We start from the raw sequence: 20314 nt of genomic DNA on the forward strand, positions 1-20314 counted from the left end.
GCAGAAGGTAGTTTTAGGAACAAAGCCCCAGATTGCAAAACTTGACATTGTACCTCCACCTTTGAGGCTTAGGCTGAGGAATAGAACACAAGAGAGGACACCACTGGCTATATACAAACCAGGGATCCATGCGACCAGGACCCAAACCTACAATTCATTATTTGTCGCATAAGTTATAGGGGGACACATTAAAAATGAAAGACCGAAAAGCTTTATTAGGTGTCTTTGTATTTTAATTTGGGAAGGTAAACGAGACGCAACGAACTGATTCTCCAAGCATCACAGCCGAAGGGGACCTGGAAAGATGAAGCTCACAAATTAAACAAGCTACGTATTCAAGTAATAAAGAATTAGGGGTCGCGTTGTGAGCATACTTGTAGTATCCAATTACATAATTTCTCTGCTGGTCATTGAAGGGTGTGAAAGTTGAAGAAATTAGGCAAATATATTAAGGCACAGAAGTAAATGACTGTTTCTAGTTTAGGAATAGTTTAATGTTTGCGTGACCGTATTTTATATCAAAGGGTCGTCTGATATGGGATTGGTAGGATTTGAGGGAGGCTTTGAGTGGGCTGGACATGCAAGCGAGATGCAAGTTGACTTAAACCTTATGGCTTCGTTATCTTCTTTACAAACTGGTGTTATTTGTTATCATGTCACCGCAGAGAAGACGGAGATTGAAGACGCGCATCCTGGTGATGCTGCAAGAAGAAGACACCAATAGAGTGAGAAAGCGAATAGCTGAGAAGTTAGAGAAAGTGCAGAAGAAGAGAGGAAGGTGGAGAAGATGATGGGTGGTGCTGGTTCAAGTCTCGGAAATTTCCCCCAGAGCTTTCAAGTCTGTGGTGTGATAGATAATATGTTGTCATCATCGGCTGCCGGAACCGGTGCTGTCGATGCTACTCCGACCTTTGAAACTCATCCAACCTCACTAATATGCAACCTCTCAATGCTGAGTGAGAAAGTACAACAGGTTCAATCCATGGTCAACGCAGTGATCTTCCCTGAACAAGGTTCACAGGAGTCTGCAGCCATGGCAGTAGTTTCAATGGCCACTCTTCTTCAAGAAATTGTAGTTATCGCGTCCTCTATCATGTTTACTTGCCAGAAGATGACCCTTGATACTCAGAACACCCACAATGGAGAAGCTTGTAATAACATTGGGGCATCAAGATCCAGAAGAGAAGAGGGAGTTGATGGTGTCTACCTAAGAGAAGCCGCTGATAGACCCTTCTTTAATGCCGAAACAATTGATGGACTCCATGATGCTAACATTCTTAATCGGAACAATGAAATGAGAGAGGAGGGATTTCGACATGAGGTAAGAATCGAAAATGATTCCCAGAATTTTATAACAGAAAATTGTGACAACATAGAGGTGGATGCCGCGGATTTGTTGGCGAAGTACACACACTATTGTCAAGTTTGTGGCAAAGGTTTCAAGCGAGACGCAAACCTAAGAATGCATATGAGAGCACACGGAGATGAGTACAAGTCCTCCGCTGCTCTGAGCAATCCGGCAAAGAGTGGTGGTGGTGGTAGTAGCAGTGGCAGTAACTCGGCGCAGTATAATAAGGAGTACATGGGTATGATAACTCGTCGAGGAAGTACTCTTGTCCACAAGAAGGTTGCAAATGGAACAAGAAGCATGCGAAATTTCAGCCACTAAAATCCATGATATGTGTTAAGAATCACTACAAGAGAAGCCATTGCCCAAAGTTGTATGTCTGCAACAGGTGCGACCGCAAGCAATTCTCCCTCCTATCCGATCTCAGAACCCATGAGAAGCATTGTGGTGATCTCAAGTGGCAGTGTTCATGTGGAACTACTTTCTCCAGGAGGGATAAGCTGATGGGTCATGTGGCTTTGTTTCTGGGGCATTCTCCGGCACCGAATTGCTTCCCGGACCAAGGGTAAGGCAATCAAAAGCTTTCTTTTTTGTTGAGTACTTTGGGTTGTTCACTGTAATTAATAAGATTCTCCTTTTAATTAGATGGGATAAGGTGGTTTATGATTAGAAACTCGTATACGACTTGAAATATGAGAATCCTAATAGTAGTCACTGTGTCGTCCTTTCAATGGTGGAATCACTGCTCCTATAGGTCTTGTTTCGTCCTTTTAGGCAAGGCTGGGTGGGTGAGTTCGGAGAGAGAGTGAGGGGCTGAGCCTTTCTCTTTGGCTTTATAGGGAAGCTGTTTTCTACCTCTCCTACCTAGAAACACTCCCTTGAAATTAGGTTTAACCTGAAAATAGATTTCTATCATTTCTTGAAAAAAGACTTGTTAGAAGGTAGGAGCCAGCCCACACGTCCTTGAGGTGTGGCATGAGGTATCATCTCATAAGGATGCAAGATTCTCTCCCTTGATTTTGTAATCTTCCCTTAATTGAAGTAATTAATCTTCCCTTGATTGAAGTAATTAGGGAACTTAATTGATTGAGGAGTTTCCCTAAATATGTAAAAAAAAGTATAAATAGGGGTCTTGGTTAAAGGGATTTCAATCAAGCTTTTCTCTTCTCACAATTCGTGGAAGACTCTCTTCCTTAGCCTAAAGGCTTTATTTCCATTTCCTTCTTCTCTCTTCTATACTCGAGCTCTCTTTTCTCTTCTCTTTTATTTTCTTCTCTTCTCATTCTCTTCTTCATCTCTTATTTTGCTCGAGGTTCTAAGCATGAGGTCCTAAATTCAACAAGACCTAAGAAAGAAGGATGACATATGTATATTACGTGTTGGTCAGTTATTAACTGTTGGAATATAAGCTCAAGCCCACATGACCAAGGAAGGCCCACATATCTAAAATTATTATAAGATGGGTCACACGACCAAGGAAGACCCACAAGATGGGCCCAAACCCATAAGAAGTAGGACCTACAATGATTACCATGAGCTGACATCCTTTTCACATCAGTTGGAAGATCAAGAAAGACTCACAAAAGTATCTTATCTTATGGTCACGTCAAAGAAGAGTTTTAGTTTAAGTTATGTTTGTCTTTTATCTATATTGAGTTATTAATTATGTTATGACTTATCTTTAAGTGTTAGAGTTTGGGTGTAATTGGGACAAGGGTATTTTTATTGTTATTGGACTCTACTACCTTCCTCAATTATAAATAGAGGTTTATGTACTCTGATTACAACAAATTATTGATGTCAATGAAGTATTTTACTTTTCCATAAATTCAACATTAACCTTGCTACAAGAAGAGCAAAATTCAACTTTTTTAATGCAAAAGGGAAGAGAGAAAGAAAGAGAGAGGAAAAATCATAAATTTGGAGAAAAAAAATAGAAAACAAGTTTCTTAAGTGTTTTTTTTTAACTTCGTTTAGTAGTTTACTTCAGCTCCTTAAATAGATATTACAATAAACTGACTCTCAAGGACAGGCTAGGGCAGGCCCCAACATGTGACACCAGATACTAACTTCTACTTTGTTACCTCTTAATGCCCATTAGATGACTAATTAATGAAAATGATACAAAACTTGTAGTAGTTACTCGTACATTTTTACACCTAAACTCTCTACTCTACCCTTATATATAAAATAACTAAAATACCATTGGGCTGACTATACTTCTGACAATGGGTTGTTGACATTCTTCCCCTCTTTGAAGAACCTTGACATTAATGTTCGGCTGTAATTTTTGTTTGCATCAACCTTTATCATTCTAAATAATATGATCATCATCTCCATTATGGAGTCAATACTTCAAAAAGTGGTGATTTGGAAAAATAACTTCATAACAATGAAAAACTTCATCTTGTTGCTGTTGGAAGGCCATTGTCATTGTTGGAAGCATGGTGGGAAAATTCGGTGAGGGACATAATATGACAGAAAGATAAATGTGAAAGCTAATTTTGGGCTTTGGTGTGGTTAAAAAAAAAAAAGAAAGGGTCGTTTGGGAGATGTCATGGGAGTTGGCAAGATAAAAGGTAAAAGAGCTAGCTTGGGTGGTGTGGGGGTTCATAGTGGAACTTGTTATGAAAAACCGATGACAATAACGAGACAAGTAATCACATAGCACAAAGATTTTACGTGGTTCGGCAAATTGCCTACGTCCACGGAGCTGCAGAGGATTTTATTTCAAATCAATTGATCACAATAAAATAGTACCTGATTTCCACAAAGAAATCACAACGACACAAATACAACGTCCCAAGAGAGTCTCTCTTTGTCTTCTCATAGTAGGACACAATGCGTCACCCTTCTCTGTTCAAACAGAGTCGCCTTTCTCAGCCTTCTCTTGTCCGGCAATGGCGAGGCACAATAGCCTCTCTTCCGGCACCGACGAGACACAACAGCCTCTCTTCAGGCAATGGCGAGGCACAATAGCTTCTCTTTAGGCAACGACGAGGCACAACAACCTCTCTTCAGGCAACGACGAGAATGGACCCGAGCTGCTGTTTCTGGGCTGCAACAACGTCGACCTCACTCTTTCGGCGACGATGAGGCACAACAACGGCGAGGGTTTCTGATCCAACAACGGAGTCGAAGTCCCGAGCTTCGCTATTCGCACACTCTTATTTTTTGCTCATTCTCTGTAAGTTCCAAAGACAGACACAGAAAATCAAATCAGACTGAGGGAGATTTAATTTTCCCTTGAGTGTAGCCCACGCCAAAGGGCAAAATGAAATCACAAATGCTCTTCATGTCCTGCTCGCACGTGTGGACCAGACTCCACTGTGCTCAACAATTCTCCCACTTGGAGACTGGTACACCCACTGTGTCACCCTCTTCCTCAAACATGATATCCACTACCTCTGCAACTCACTGCTCCTGTCTTCATGCTAGAAGACCAACTGAAGTTGTACACAACTTCAGTTTCTCAAGTGTAACACCCTTTGTCAACATATCAGCAGGGTTCTTACTTCCACAAATTTTCTCAAGTACCAACAGTCCATCATCTAACAATGATCGTATAAAATGATACCTGATTTGAATGTGCTTTGTTCTGGAATGAAGTGTTGGGTTCTTGGCAAGGAATATGACACTCTGACTATCACTGTAGAGAGTGCCCTTCTGATTCTTCTTACCCAATTCCTCCAAGAAGCCCTGTAGCCAGATCACCTCATTTGTAGCTTCTAATACTGCAATGTACTCAACTTTTGTGGTAGACGAAGAAACAGTTTTTTGTAGATTTGAACCCCATGAAACTGCAGTACCACCCAGATTGTAAACAAAACCTGTGGTACTTTTCTGCTATCAATATCTCCAGCTAGATCAACATCAACATAGCCCCTCACCTCTAAGCTCTTTCCTGAGAAACACAAGCACGTATCTGAGGAGCCTTTTAAGTACCTCATAATCCACTTCACAACTTCCCAATGTTGTTTTCTTGGGTTACTCATGTGTCTACTCACAACTCCCACTGAATGGGCAATATCCAGTCTAGTGCAAACCATAGCATACATAAGTGAACCAATGGTTGAGGCATAAGGAACCTTACTCATGTAATCTAGTTCCTCCTCTGACTTAGGTGACTGATCCTTGCTGAGTCTGAAGTGATTGCCCAAGGGTGTGCCAACTAGTTTGGCCTTATCCATATTGAACCTGCTGAGTACCTTTTTCACATACTCAGCCTGCGAGAGTCTCAACGTGCCTCTAATTCTGTCTCTAACAATTCTCATACCAAGGATTTGCTTCATAGCTCCCAAATCCTTCATTGCAAAGTCCTCTGACATATGCTTCTTCAGATTATTGATCTCATCAATACTAGCCCCTGCAATAAGCATGTCATCCACATACAGTAACAGAATGATGTAAGAATTCTCAAAATACCTGACATAGAAACAATGATCTGCCTAACATCTGACGTACCCAGCACTGCACATAAAGCTGTCAAATTTCTTGTACCATTGTCTAGGAGCTTGCTTCAGGCCATACAAGCTCTTCGTCGGTCTGCAAACTGAACCTTCCTTTCCCTATACTGCAAACCCTCAGGTTGGTGCATAAAGATGTCTTCTTCAAGGTCTCCATGAAGAAAGGCTGTCTTCACCTCTAACTGCTCAAGAAATAAATCTTCAGTAGCAACCATGGACAGTACTAACCTGATGGTTGTAATCTTCACAACAAGAGAGAAAATTTCAGAGTAATCAATACCCTGCTTCTACTAAAAGCCCTTTACAACAAGTCTAGCCTTGTACCTCTTACTGCCATCATACTCAATTTTCACTCGATTGTGCAATGCCTTCTTCCCTGGTGGAAGTTCAGTCAACTCCCATGTTTGATTCTCTAACAAGGAATCCATCTCTTCCTTCATTGCCAACTCCCACTTGCTAGAATTTTCATCTTGCAAGGTTTCTTCATAACTCTGCAGTTCTCCACCATCTGTCAGTAGAATATAAATCAAAATAGGTGAGAAATGTTGTGGAGGCCGAATAGTCCTGACTGACCTGCAAACTACAACTACAGGAGTTGATGGCTCTGGATCAGACTGCGGAATAATAAGAATGGACGCATTGGACCCACTCTCCCCGTCACTCGCATCTCTGCACTGCACTGTGGCCTTTGGTAGGTCATCCAATCTCACGAACTCGGACTCCTGAGGAACTGCTTCAACAACTGTACTGGACTTGTCCTTGTATACAATTTTCTCATTGAAAATCACATTTCTGCTTCTTATAATCTTCCGACCCTGATCATCCCAGAAACGATAGCCAAATGCCTCGTCTCCATAGCCAATGAAACAACATTTCTTTGACTTGGCCTCAATTTTACTACGAGCATCATAATCAACAAGAACATAAGAAAGACAACCAAAAAGTTTAAGATGAGAAAATTTGACCTCTTTCCCGCTCCAGGCCTCCTCTGGCAATCCAAAATCCAACGGAACTAATGGTACTCTGTTGATCAAGTAAACTGCAGTACTGACTGTATCTGCCCAGAAAGTAAGTAGTAATCCAACGTACAATCTCATGCTTCTAGCATGCTCATTGATGGTTCTGTTCATACGTTCTGCAACTCCATTTTGTTGTGGTGTCCCAGGGATGGTCTTCTCCATTCTGATACCCAGAGCTGCACAATATTCCTTGAACCCGCCATCAATATACTCATCACCATTATCAGACCTCAAACATTTTAGTTTCAAGCCTGTCTCTGTCTCAACCATGGCCTTCCAGATTTTGAACACATTGAATACATCAGATTTATGCTTCAAAAAATAGACCCATACCTTCCTACTGTGATCATCAATGAACGTGACATAGTAATGAGAACCTCCAAGGGATGCCACTGGGGACGGTCCCCAGACATCTGTGTGCACAAGGTCCAGTTTTCCTTTCTTCAGTGTTTTGCCACTCTTCAAGAAAATGACCTTCTTCTGTTTTCCCATAATGCAACTCTCACACATATTGAGATCAACTGATTTTAGTTCTGGTAGCTTGCCTCTGGACAACAGTTTTGTCATGCCCCTCTGACTCATATGGCCAAGCCTGCAATGCCACAAATCTGTTGTGCTTTCTGCAACAATAGTAGCAATAGTGTTAATCAAACCAGTAGTCGAATAGAATCTACCGATTTTCTTACCCCGAGCCAATACCAATGCCCTTTTGGTGACTTTCCAGGTGCTATCTGAGAACACCACTGAATGACCACAATCATCAAGCTGCCCAACATAAATGAGGTTCTTCTTCAACTCAGAAATGTGTCTGACCTTTTGCAAGGTCCATATGTTCTTGTTGGGGAGTGTAATGTCAATGTCTCCCATCCCCACCAAGTTCAAAGCCTCTCCATCAGCTAGGTACACCTTCCCAAAGTTACCTGCAACATAGTTTTGCATTATCTCCCGAAGGTAAGATGTATGGAAGGAAGCCCCTGAATCCAATATCCAATCATCAACTGGACTATGAACTGCAAGCAATAGTGCATCCTATACTTCTTCAGTTACTACATTAGCACTATCATTCTCGGTCTTTTTAGGGCTTTTACAGTTCCTCTTCAGGTGGCCAGCTTTGCCACAATTCCAGCAAGTTGCCTGCTGACCAGGCCTTGACTTGCTCTTGCCCCTGCTCTTGCCCCTGCTCTTTGATTTTGATCTGCCTTTGTTTGAGTTTCTGCTATGTGATCTCCCCCGAGAATAAACATTCAATGCGGAACTCGAACCCGAAGTCTCGCTTGAAAACCTCCTGCTCACCTCCTCAGCCAAAATCAAATCACGAATATCATCATATTTCAACTTTGATTTACCGACAGAATTACTGACAACCTTTCTCATGGCTTCCCAACTATTTGGCAATGAAGCCAATAGTATCAGTGCACGTATCTCATCATCAAATTTAATTTCAACAGACGACAATTGATTTGTGATAGTATTAAAAGCATTCAGACGTTGTACAACAGATGTACCTTCTACCATCTTCAAATTGAATAACTTTTTCACAAAATCAACTTTGTTATTCGATGAAGGCTTTTCGTACATACCTGACATAGCCTCTATGAAACCCGCAATCATCTTCACCTTGCTGACATTGTGTGCAACGGATCTCGACAGGGTTAGCCGAATAATCCCCAAAACCTGTCGATCCAACAGATTCCAATCGGCTTCCTCCATTTTTTTGGTTTCTTCCCCAACAGTGGAAGATGGAGTTTCCTCCCATAGAGGTAGTCCTCTATCTTCATCCTCCAGTATCCAAAGTCCTTGCCATCGAACTTCTTGATCCCCGATACCTTCACTTCGTCTCTAGCCATCGTTTTTTCCCTCAAACCCAAGCTTGAGCTCTGATACCAGTTGTTATGAAAAACTGATGACAATAATGAGACAAGTAATCACACAACACAAAGATTTTACGTGGTTTGAAAAATTGCCTATGTCCACGGATCTGCAGAGGATTTTATTTCAAATCAATTGATCACAATACAATAGTACCTGATTTCCACAAAGAAATCATAACGACGCAAATACATCGTCCCAAGAGAGTCTCTCTCTGTGTCTTCTCATAGCAAGACACAACGCGTCGCCCTTCTCTATTCAAACAGAGTCGCCTTTCTCAACCTTCTCTTGTCTGGCAACGGCGAGGCACAACAACCTCTCTTCCAGCAACGATGAGGCACAACAGCCTCTCTTCCGGCAACGACGGGGCACAACAGCCTCTCTTCAGGAAAAGGCGAGGCACAACAACTTCTCTTCAGGCAACGGCGAGGCACAACAGCCTCTCTTCAGGCAACGGCGAGAATGGACCCGAGCTGGTATTTCTGGGCAGCAACAGCGTCGACCTCGCTCTTCCGGCGATGATGATGCACAACAATGGCGAGGGTTTCTGTTTCAGCAACGGAGTCGAAGTCCCAAGCTTCGCTGTTCACACACTCTGATTTTTCGCTCTCTCTCTGTAAGTTCCGAAGACGGACACAAAAAATCAAATCAGATAGAAGGAGATTTAATTCTCCCTTGAGTGTAGCCCACGCCAAAGGGCAAAATGAAATCACAAATGCCCTTCATGTCCTGCTCGCACGTGTGGACCAGACTCCACCGTGCTCAACAGAACTAACCAGTAAACGGACATGGATTTAGGCTTGGCTAGCATGGGATTTGATATGGGTGTTAATGTGAGAGATTGATTTGGTTTGATGGTGGTAAGCATAGGGTAACACACTACAAGAAAATGGACTTCTCCTAGTGATTTTTTTACTGGTGGAAGTACCAAATATTTAGGAGAACTAGAAAATAATTATTCACAAAAGTCGCTTGCGCATTTTTCTAGAAGAACTTCTGCCAGCGAATTTCCAAACTCGTTGGTAGAGGGCAACATTGTTTTCCCAAAACGAAAAATTGAATTTCACTAGGAATGTTTTTAAGTTTTTTAAAATTGATATTTCCCTATTTAATATAAATATAATTTGTATAAAAAATAAATAAATTATATAATAAAATACAAAAAATTATGAAGATATATTTTGTAATATAAAAATAGAAATAGTGAAAGAACTCACTAGGGTAAAAAATCCTCAACATAATGCAAAAATATTTATCTAATATTCCCTTTATCCCTCGAATTGACCTGTTCTAATAGCACAGTTTTTGAACTTTGCAATAAGAAGAAAAGAATTTGGTATTTTGATGCAAAAGGGAAGAAATAAAAAAAAGAGAGAGGGAGAGCAACAAATTTGGTGAGGAAAAAATATCAAAAAAAATTCTTTAGGGTTTTTGACCTTCCTTTACATGTTTGCTTTAGCTCCTTAAGTATACTTTAAATAACTTCTCCCAAGGCAAGGCAGGGTAGCTCCCAAACATGTGAAACCAAATCCTAACTTCTACTTAATTACACCCTAATACCCCTTATTTGATTAAGTAATGAAAAATACATTAAAATTTGAGTAATTACTCCTTGTACAATTTTGCACCTGAATTCCCTATTCTACTATTATATATAAAATAATAAAATTTCAATTGGATCAACTACTTCTAACAATGGGTGCAAACAAGGTCATAAGAAAGTTTCATATCATGAATCTTATTTTCCTTGTATGGTGAAGACATAGTCTTCTTCTAAGAAAGATGATTTCTTTTGAGAATTTCCTTAAATGTAATATTTGTTGGATCAAATAATTCTATTTATCTTTCTATTAGGATTTATATGCTCTAATTCCAAACTAATGAGAGCAATAATCATAATACCAGAAGAAAAGGAAAACAAGCACAAAAATACAACAAGATTTATACAGGTTCACCTTAAGGTGAGACTACGTTCTGTCTTCCGTCGCTGCAGTAATCCACTATAAAGATGAAATAGTTTGAAAGAAAAATTTCACACACTTACAAGTGTTTTCTTTAATGTCTTTCGGGCTGCAACTCCAACTCCTCGATGATGATAAAACCCTAATAGCGGAGCCCCTCAATTATAAAGAGAAAATTATGGCAACCGCGATGCAAGACTAAAATTCCCAAACTACCCTTAATGAAACAACAATTAATATATCATAGACCGGGCGGGGGCTCCACAATATATTAGGCTCAGTGTAGGGCATTGATTAGGCTCCACAACTTAACAATCTCCCACTAGGAGACTAATCCATCATCAATATCTCCTCTACAGTGGCAACAACTTCTCAATCCTCAGAGAGAAGTCCAACTGAAGTTGTACACAACTTCATTTTCTCAATCGTAATAGTCTTTGTCAACATATTTGCCAGATTCTGACTTCCTTGAATCTTCTCAAGTGCTAAGATTCCATCCTCCAGAGCTGATCTGATGAAGTGGTAATGCACGTATATATGCTTTGTTCCGGCATGATAAATGAGATTCTTTGGTAAATGAATAGCACTCTTATTGTCACAATACAACATATTCTTCCCATGCTTGAAACGTAGTTCTTCCTAGAAAGACTGCAACCATACCATCTCTTTGCTGGCTTCAATCACAACAACATATTCTGCCTCAGTAGTGGAAAGAACAATTATCTTCTGCAACTTAGAGACTCAACTAAATGATGTACCACCCAAAGTGCATACATATCCAGTGGTAATCTTCTTGCCATCAATGTCTCCAGCTATATCAGCATCTAAATAACCTTGTAATCCCAAGTCTAACTTTCAAAAACATAAGGTTGAGTCTGCAGTGTCTCTCAAATACCTGAGAATCGACTTCACTGCTTCCCAATGTTGCTTACCTAGATTACTCATATATTTGCTTACAACTCCCACTGCATGAGCTATGTCTGGTCTAGTACACACCATTTCATACATGAGACTACCAATAGTAGAAACATAAGGCACATTATCCATTTTGGCTTGCTCCTGCTCTGTAGAAGGTGACTGCTCCTTAGCCTAAAGTGACTAGCCAAAGGAGTACTTACTAGTTTTGCATCATTCATGTTGAATATGTTCAACACCTTCTTCACATATTCTTCTTGTGATAGTTTCAAGACATCAATGTCCCTAATAATCCTCATCCCAGGATTTTTTTGCAACACCCAAATAATTTATTGCAAACTTCTTGGACAACTCCCTTTTCAACTTTTCTATTCCTGTTTTCAAACACCTGCTATCAACATGTCATCAACATATAGCAATAGAATGTTATAGGAGTCATCAAACTTCTTCAATTAACAACAGTGATCTATCTGGCACCTCAAGAAACCATTACTACTCATAAAGGTGTCAAACTTCTTATATCACTATTTTGGAGTTTGTTGCACACTATTTTCTCATTTCTTTGTGCTTTGAAACCCTGTGGCTACATCATGTAAATTTCTTCCTCCAAATCACCATGAAGAAAGGTCGTCTTTATATCCAACTTCTCTAAGTGCAACTCTTCATTTGCCACTAGTCCAAAAACTGTTTTAATAGTAGTCAATTTCACTACTGGAGAGAAAATCTTAGTATAGTCAAGGCCTTTTTTTTGAAAGCCTTTTACTATTACAATGTGGGAACCACCATGGTGCGCGAGCTGGTGGGACCCACCATGAGGACATGGGATGCCAAGAAGAGTCCTCACCCAAGCTAGCATGAATTAAGAAGATAAGAAGCCCAAGATGAAATGAGTTAGAAGACTTGAAGATCAAGTGGGACCCACAAAGATACCACGAGCTGGAAGATCACATGGGACCCACAAGGATAAGGCCACGAGCTGGCCTCCTCCCTTATTTCCACATTTTTGAAGAAGAGTTATAGTTCAACTTATATTAGAACTCTATTAGATTATGTTATCCTTTCATGATAGACTTATCTTAGAGAGTTAGAGTTGGAATGTAATTAGGAGATTTAAAGGTTAATTGTATAAGGACCCTATCACTTCCTCTACTATAAATAAAGGTGTTGTAATTCGGAATTATTAAAGTTCTATAATTTTCTCTTGAGTAAATCTCTCTCTCTCTTTGCTTGGCGCACACCTTGTTCATCTTCTCTTCTTCTCTCTAACCGAGAGCCTTCTTCCCCTTTTCTCCTTTTTTCTTTCTCTCTTCCCTTGCTTGGATTATTGGAAAAGGGATCCTAAATTCAACATTTACCACCAGTTGTGCCTTGTACTACTTGCTGCCATCATGCTCGTCTTTTGTTCGGTACACCCACTTATTTTGAAAGGCCTTCTTCCCTTTTGGTAACTCGGCCAACTGCCATGTCTGATTAGATAACAGTGAATCCATCTTGTCATTCATGGCCAACTCCCACTTGGTTGATTCATCAACTTGCATGACTTCCTCATAACTCTCTAGTTCACCTTTATCAGGAAATAAAATATAATTCGATGCAGGGGAGTACCTCTGTGGTAGTCTACTAGTTCTGGCAGATCTCCTGAGTTTAGTCACAGGAATGTCCTGATTTATTTCTGGGAGTATGTTTTCCTAGTCTTTTTGAGTGATAGTATCCAGCTCAATAACTAGAATATCTGTTAACTGAATCATTTCAAACTTCTTGGCTTCATCACTTGTGCTCTCAGACTCTGTTCTGAACCTGTCTTTATACATGACACATTCATTGAAGATCACATCCTTGCTCTTGATAACCTTATGACTTTGGTCATCCCAGAAGCGATAACCAAACTCGGTTCCACCATATCCAATAAAGAAACATATATTAGATTTAGCATCAATTTTATTTCTAACAGTAGAATCAATATGAATATAAGAAACACAACCAAAAACTTTCAAGAAAGAAAGGTTTATCTCTTTGTCGCTCCAGACCTCTTTTGGTATTTTGCAATCCAATGGTGTTGAGGGACCTCTGTTGTTCAAATAGGAAGTGGTACTAATAGCCTCAAACTAGAACATCTTTGGCAATCCTGCAAGTAATCTTATGCTCCTAGCATGCTCGTTCAAAGTTATGTTTATCCTCTCAGCCACACCATTCTGTTGAGGTTTTCTAGGAATGGTCTTCTACGTCTTGATTCCATTATCAACACAATACTTCTTGAAATTATCATCTATGTATTCTCTCCCATTATCTAACTGCAAACAATTCACCTTCAAATTTGTCTCATTTTCAACCATTGCTCTCCATCTTTTAAATATCAAAGACATCAATTTTTTTTTAGGAAATATACCCATACCTTTTTGCTTGCATCATCTATAAATGTGACAAAGTAGTTAGAAACACCAAGGGAAGTAATAGTTGAAGGCCCTCACACATATTTTTGAACAATCTCCAATTTTGTTGTCTTTTGCTCCTTTCCAATCTTTGAAACTCTAACCCTTTTTGGCTTACCGAAAATATAGCCTTCACACAAACTATTTTTTATAGTTTTCAACCATGGTAGCTTCCCTTTGGATTGACGCACTTTCATTCCCTTCTCACTCATGTGACCGAGCCTATAATGCCAAAAGTTCGAATTAGTAATAGCATCAACAACTACAACAATGATGTAAACAGTTCCAAATTTAACTCCTCGTGCAACAACCATGACTCCCTTAGTGACTTTCCATGCAAGACCATTAAAAGTCACATTATGACCTTTATCATCAAGTTGCTCTACTGAGATCAGATTACGCATAATTTTTGGCACATGTCTCACCTTATGAATTTCCACACCAACCCATTTGATATCCTCAAACTGACATCGCCAATACCGACAATATGCAAAGGTTCTTCTTCAGCAAGATACACCTTCTTGTGATCTCCAACAACATAATTCTCCATGATGTCACGGTGCGCAGTGGTGTGAAAAGAATCCCTTGAATCTAACACCCAAGAATCAATAGGGCTATCAACTGACAAGAGTAAAGCATCTTGTACTTCTTTAATCACCGTATTTGCAACATCGGTTTTCTTTTCATCCTTCTTCTGTGCTCTACAATTCTTCTTTATGTGAATAGACTTGCCACAATTCCAGCACTCCACATTCCTTTCGAATTTGGACTTGCTTATTCCATTCCTTGACTTCCCTCTACCATTGCTCATGTTGGAATTCCTCTCGAAGTTCCTACCCCTAGTATCGACACTTAGGGCAGAATTAGATGTCGACGATTCTCCTGAGTCCTTTCTACAAACTTCCTTTGTAAGAATGATATCTTGAACATCATTAACGATCAACTTCCCATTGCCTATAGAGTTGCTGACCGCAACCCTCATAGCCTCCCAACAATTTGGCAGAGACGCCAAAAGAATTATAGTACGAACATCATCATCAAATTTAATTTGAACGGAGGTCAATTGATTTACAATTGTGCTAAACTTATTCAAATGCGATGCCATTGATTTATTTTCCATCATATTTAAATTGAAGAGTTTTTTCATGGGATGTACCTTATTATTCATGGAAGGCTTCTCATACAAGTTAGGCACAATTATCATAATTCTCACTGTGGTTTTCTCCGATGCCACGGTGTGAGCAACTTTCTTCGACAGTGTTAATTGGACTACTCCCAACACCTATCTATTAAGGAGAATCCACTCATCATCTTTCATACCTTCTGGTTTCATATCCAGAAGTGATCCATGCAACTTTTTACTGTACAAATAATCTTTGATCTGTATCCTCCAAAATAAAAAATCCAAACCATCGAACTTGTTGATTCCAAGTGCCGATCCTTCTCTGCTAGCCATTGCTCTCAATCACGAACCAAAGCTTTGATACAACTTGTTAGGAATTAGATGCCTTAATTCCAAACTAACGAGAGCAATAATAATAATCGCGAAAGAAAGGGAAAGTAAGCACAAAAATACAACAAGATTCATACAGGTCTACGTCCTATTTTTCGCTGCTGCAGTAATCCACTATAAAAATGAAATAGTTTACAAGAGAAATCGCACACACTTACAAGTGTCTTCTCTAATCTCTCCCGGGCAGCAACTCTAACTCCTTCTCAGTGTTGATAAAACCCTAATAGCGACGCCCCTCAATGATAAAGAGAAAATTAGGGTAACCGCAATACAAGAGTAAAATTCTCAGATTACCCTTAATGAAATATATCATAGACCCGGCGGGGGTTCCACAATATATTAGGCTCAGTGTAGGGTATTGATTAGGCTCCACAACTTAACAGTTTCTTCTATTTTATATTTTCTCATTATCTTTCCTTTATTTTGTTATCATATTTATCTATTGAATATTCTTTATTAAAAATGGGTATAATGGGTTTTACAGCTTTTCATTTTTCCATGATTGTATTTGATAGTTGGGAAAAGGATAACAAAATTTAAGATGTCCCAATTAGGGGATAATAATTTTGTAATATGGAAGCTAAAAAAAATGTAGTGTTGGTCAAGGATAGTTGTGTACTATGTTGTCTCACTGGCGGGGAAAGAGTTCAAAGCTGCAACAAACAAAAGATTAAAAATCGTAACAGAGATGAGTGAGAGATTTTGGTGTTGGAATATGGGTCCAGCCCACATGACCAAGGAAGTCCCACATATCTAAGAGTGTTGGAAGATGGGCCCAAGCCCATAAGAAGTAGGACCCACCATGATTACCACGAGCTGACATCCTTATGACATAAGTTGGAAGATCAAGAAGGACTCACAAATGCATCTTTATGTTATAGTCACGTCCTAGAAGAGTTCTAGTTTGAGTTATGTTTATCTTTTATTTATATTGAGTTATTTAATTATGCTAGGACTTATCTTTATGTGTTAGAGTTTGGGTGTAATTGGGACAAAGGTAGTTTTATTGTAATTAGACTCTACTATCTTCCTCTATTATAAATAGAGCTTCATGTACTCTAATTATAATAAGTCAATGAAGTATTTCTCTTTTCCATAAATTCAACATGGTATCAGAGTAGGTTCTATGATTTGACTTGGTCAACCCACAAAGATAATGAGATCCTTTTCTCTAAATCCTACACCCTAAACCCTAAGTCTAGGTTTGTAGTTATTTTTTTTCAATCCCTATACCCATAGATTTCTTTGGCTTTTTAACCTCTATAATGAGAGTTTCATATTGCAAAATATATATTTACGGAAATGTATTTGAGTATATTTTCCAAGAAAAAATGATTTTTTCCAATCGGAGTTATCTACAAAGAGAAATTGATATTTGAATGAGCAAAGGTCAGATTGCAAAAGAGGTTCGAGTAGCAGCAAAAGCTTCAACTTTCCAGATATTTTATGCTATCAAGAACGAGACTTTATATGGAGAAATATATATAAAAATAAAGATTTGTAAGTCTATTCTCTTACCTATTCAACCAATTATCAATCAAAGTTATCTACAAAGAGAAATTGAGATTTGAAACAGTGAAGATCAAATGGAAAAAAAGGTTCATTCAGCAGCAGAAAACTTTAATTTTTGAGGTATTTTATGCTATCGAGAATGAGACTTTATATGGATAATTATATATCAAAAGAAATATCTATAAGTTTATTTCTTACCTATTCAACCAATTCTCGATCTGAGTTTTTATAAGGAGATAATGATCTTGGAAGAGTCAACGGTCATGCTAGAAAAAAGGAGAAACCATACTTAGTTAGGCCAAATGATAGAGACTAAAATCTATCAGATTATTTTTCTTCAGATAATTATATTTTATGAAGAGAAGTTATACTTTAATAAAAGGTATTTAAGTCTAGTTTCAAAATGAAAAAAATTTGTGTCAATCTGATCTATATTGAAAGATATATTCTAATTAGAAGAATCAAAGGTCATGCTAGTATCTGTTGCATTGAAAAATCCGAATTTAAACCCATTGTTTTGCGTCACTTTTTGAGTTTCTATATCAGGAGTTATTATTTATACATCTCTATTATTTGGGCTTATAACTACATCTATGATATTTGGTTCAAGCTGGGATCAATACCATTACCTCCCAACTTGAGGGGGAGAAGTATACAAGAAAGAGGTATTTTATTCCATATGTTGTGGATAAATTTTATGTGACCAAAATATTCAAAAAAGGGGGAGCACAAATGAAGCTTGTGCATCTAAGAAGAAATATTTTATATAGGATTATTTTACAAAGTTTGTTATATGTGTTGGAAAATGGTTGTATTATATTCAGCTGTAGCTATTATGTCTCTGTGGATGAGACATTATTATTGAAGAAGAGGTGGCCTCAGTAGCCTGTTATGGTCCCTAGCCATGGATCAAGTAACTTGGCGTGGGAGTGGTGAATCCAGAGTGAGAAAATTGAACTCAGCACTGGTAGGTGCTGCTGCTTTCGGTAAGAGGTCTTGGAACCTCTTATGGAACTCGAAAAAGGAAGATTCAAGGCCCCCCTTGCTGGTCTCAGCTGAGATGGTGAGAACCCTCTTGTTCTTCATGGAAAGAGAGGATTTTTATCCTCTTGTGGTTCATAGAAAGTCATAATTACAATTCTGCCCATGCGGCATGTAGCCTTAAATACTTAATGAAAAATATACTTAAAAATAATATAAAATATGAAAGTAAAAGTAATTAACTCAGTGAGTCATTGGCGCCTCCTTTGGGTGACTCGGTTAGCTATTGAGTCTTCAACATATCATGTCTCATACCATCATTTAATGCCCCGTCAAAAATATAAAAAATATCAACGGTTGGAATTCCATGACAGAGGAACTTAATACCCCATAAAAAATATCAACGGTTGGGATTCCTTGACAGATGAACTTAATACCCTGTCAAAAATATAAAAAAATATCAATGGTTTGGATTCCAAAATGGAGGAACTTAATACTCCATCAAAAATATAAAAAATATCAACGGTTGGGATTCTATGATGGAGGAACTTAAAAATATCAACGGTTGGGACACCGTGATGGAGGAACTTGATACCCCATAAAAAATATCTACCAGTGAGAGTTGGTGTCCAGATTGGAACACCATGATGGATGAGTTTATTATTACATCTATGTTATACTCCCCCTGAATTGGCCAGCTGACCCTCATGGAAGAGAACACCAGCGTGAGGGGGAGTATTGGAAGATGTGGAAGACTGCCATTTTATACAAAAAGATTTTATACACCATTTGCAACAAGCTGGGAGTTCATGATATTCTTTCACTCCATCATGGTGTGAATATAGATGTAATCTCTGTAACATATGAGTTAATAATGACTGCAACACACACACCAAAAAAAAAAAAAACTACTACTAAATAAAGAGCAGGATTATCGTACCCTAACCGCGTTATATTTGCCTCTTCACTTTTTTTTTTTTTATCAGTAAGCTTGTTATTATTATTTTTTATTTGATACTTGAATTCATGCATATTAACTCTGTGAAGTAGCCCTAAAGATGTGTGCTTCTATTTACATAGAGTGTATGTTAGGTGTCATTTTAAGGTCTCTAGTGCTTTGCCCTTCTTACATCATTCATCTCATATTCTCCCTTAGCGTAATGGCTCCGTTAATGGAACTCATTTCAAAGGCGAAGATTGGCATTATGAAGTAGTATCAAACAGTAGTGTAGCGGTGAAAGACCGACTCCAATTGAACATCTGAGCCCGCAGAATGATCTTTTGAACCAAAACGGTAAAACTGGATATCTTTTATTTCTCTGAAATATAATAGAAAGTAAACAGTTTTCTTTTATAGCCCAGCACATTGATCATCGATCATCGATGGAAGAACATGTGTTTATTTCTTCCTTAAAATAAACTGCTACGGCTCTTCAAGTTATTGGTGTAAAAATTCAGCATTTGCAGTGACAGTAATGGAGTCCTCCCATGGTTTTGCATGTGCTGCTGTTATAATCACGGCATGGAGAACAATAGTTTATGCACTGCGAGTCCTGGCAATTTGGCATATGATGATCTGCGCAGCATTTTGAACCATCATCATTGACGGTGTCGTTTCCTGCAACAAATTAATAGAAATAAATAAGATTCAGGAAAACAAGAAACCAACTTCGATGAGGAAACTCGAAACCCAGAAATCAGGTATCAGTTGCTAATGAAAATGAAAGATTAAAGAGGGAGTTGTGATTACTTGCTGCTGCAATCACAAGCATGACAATCAACAAGGCGGCAAGCATTCCGGCACCAGCTTTACCCATCTTGGCCTTCCCTACTCTTTTTTCTCTTCTTCTTTGTTTCTTAGTGTTCAGATTGCGAGAAGCTTTCAGTTTATATAATTTCTTGTCATGAACTTGAACTTAATTCGGGAATCTTAAGAAGCATGCCAACGATCCAAAACTAGAAGAAAACTCTGGCATGACACTGAAAGAATGAATGCGGAGAGACAATTTACCCCATTACGGCCAGCTGAAAAAGGAAGACAAGTAATTGATTCACTGGCAAGAGTAAGGTTTCCAAATAATTTTTTTTTCCTTTCTATGAACTTTGTTTGTTGCCAATGGACTTCAGATTTGGTAGTACATGTCCTAGCCATGGGGCTGGCCCCTCTAATCATACGGAGAGGCTGGTTAAGACCCCTTACCAATGCCAACCCCATAACAATAATTTTTGGATAGTTTTTGCAGTTCCACGGGAGGTTAAAAGACTCTTTAAACCTTTTTATGCTTCTGGATTTACTTCATT

The 20314-nt window shown here is 38.8% G+C and overlaps 2 protein-coding genes across 2 annotated transcripts; one reads left to right on the forward strand and one right to left on the reverse strand.

The window, feature by feature from the left end:
• Window positions 1-790: 790 nt before the first annotated feature.
• On the forward strand, window positions 791-1917 carry LOC137943563 (protein SENSITIVE TO PROTON RHIZOTOXICITY 2-like). Its single transcript, XM_068789048.1, has 2 exons — window positions 791-1566; window positions 1605-1917. Exons 1-2 carry the CDS (start codon window positions 791-793, stop codon window positions 1915-1917), a joined length of 1089 nt encoding a protein of 362 aa, XP_068645149.1.
• Window positions 1918-9148: 7231 nt separating this feature from the next.
• Window positions 9149-11710, reverse strand: LOC137943565 (secreted RxLR effector protein 161-like). Its single transcript, XM_068789049.1, has 3 exons — window positions 11596-11710; window positions 11438-11496; window positions 9149-9316 (listed from the first exon to the last, which is right to left on the reverse strand). The coding sequence occupies exons 1-3, from the start codon at window positions 11708-11710 to the stop codon at window positions 9149-9151; spliced, it is 342 nt and encodes a 113-aa protein (XP_068645150.1).
• Between the last annotated feature and the right edge of the window lie 8604 nt (window positions 11711-20314).

This window comes from Aristolochia californica, unplaced genomic scaffold, assembly GCF_029961685.1.
Source record: "Aristolochia californica isolate CCGP_79_NKW_82.1479 unplaced genomic scaffold, dmAriCali1.0.hap1 SCAF_11, whole genome shotgun sequence".
NCBI classification, from domain to species: domain Eukaryota; kingdom Viridiplantae; phylum Streptophyta; class Magnoliopsida; order Piperales; family Aristolochiaceae; genus Aristolochia; species Aristolochia californica.

What these genes read in the sequence shown, in the direction of transcription:
- LOC137943565 (XM_068789049.1), bottom strand. Translation starts at nt 11,710, where the DNA reads ATGGATAATGTGCCTTATGTTTCTACTATTGGTAGTCTCATGTATGAA. An exon ending in CAAATATATGAGTAATCTAG is followed by an intron (nt 11,497 to 11,595) that starts GTAAGCAACATT and finishes TGGGATTACAAG; the next exon opens with GTTATTTAGATGCTGATATA. An exon ending in AGAAGATTACCACTGGATAT is followed by an intron (nt 9,317 to 11,437) that starts GTATGCACTTTG and finishes CGGAACTTACAG; the next exon opens with AGAGAGAGCGAAAAATCAGA.
- LOC137943563 (XM_068789048.1), top strand. Translation starts at nt 791, where the DNA reads ATGGGTGGTGCTGGTTCAAGTCTCGGAAATTTCCCCCAGAGCTTTCAA. An exon ending in AGTGGCAGTAACTCGGCGCA is followed by an intron (nt 1,567 to 1,604) that starts GTATAATAAGGA and finishes TAACTCGTCGAG; the next exon opens with GAAGTACTCTTGTCCACAAG.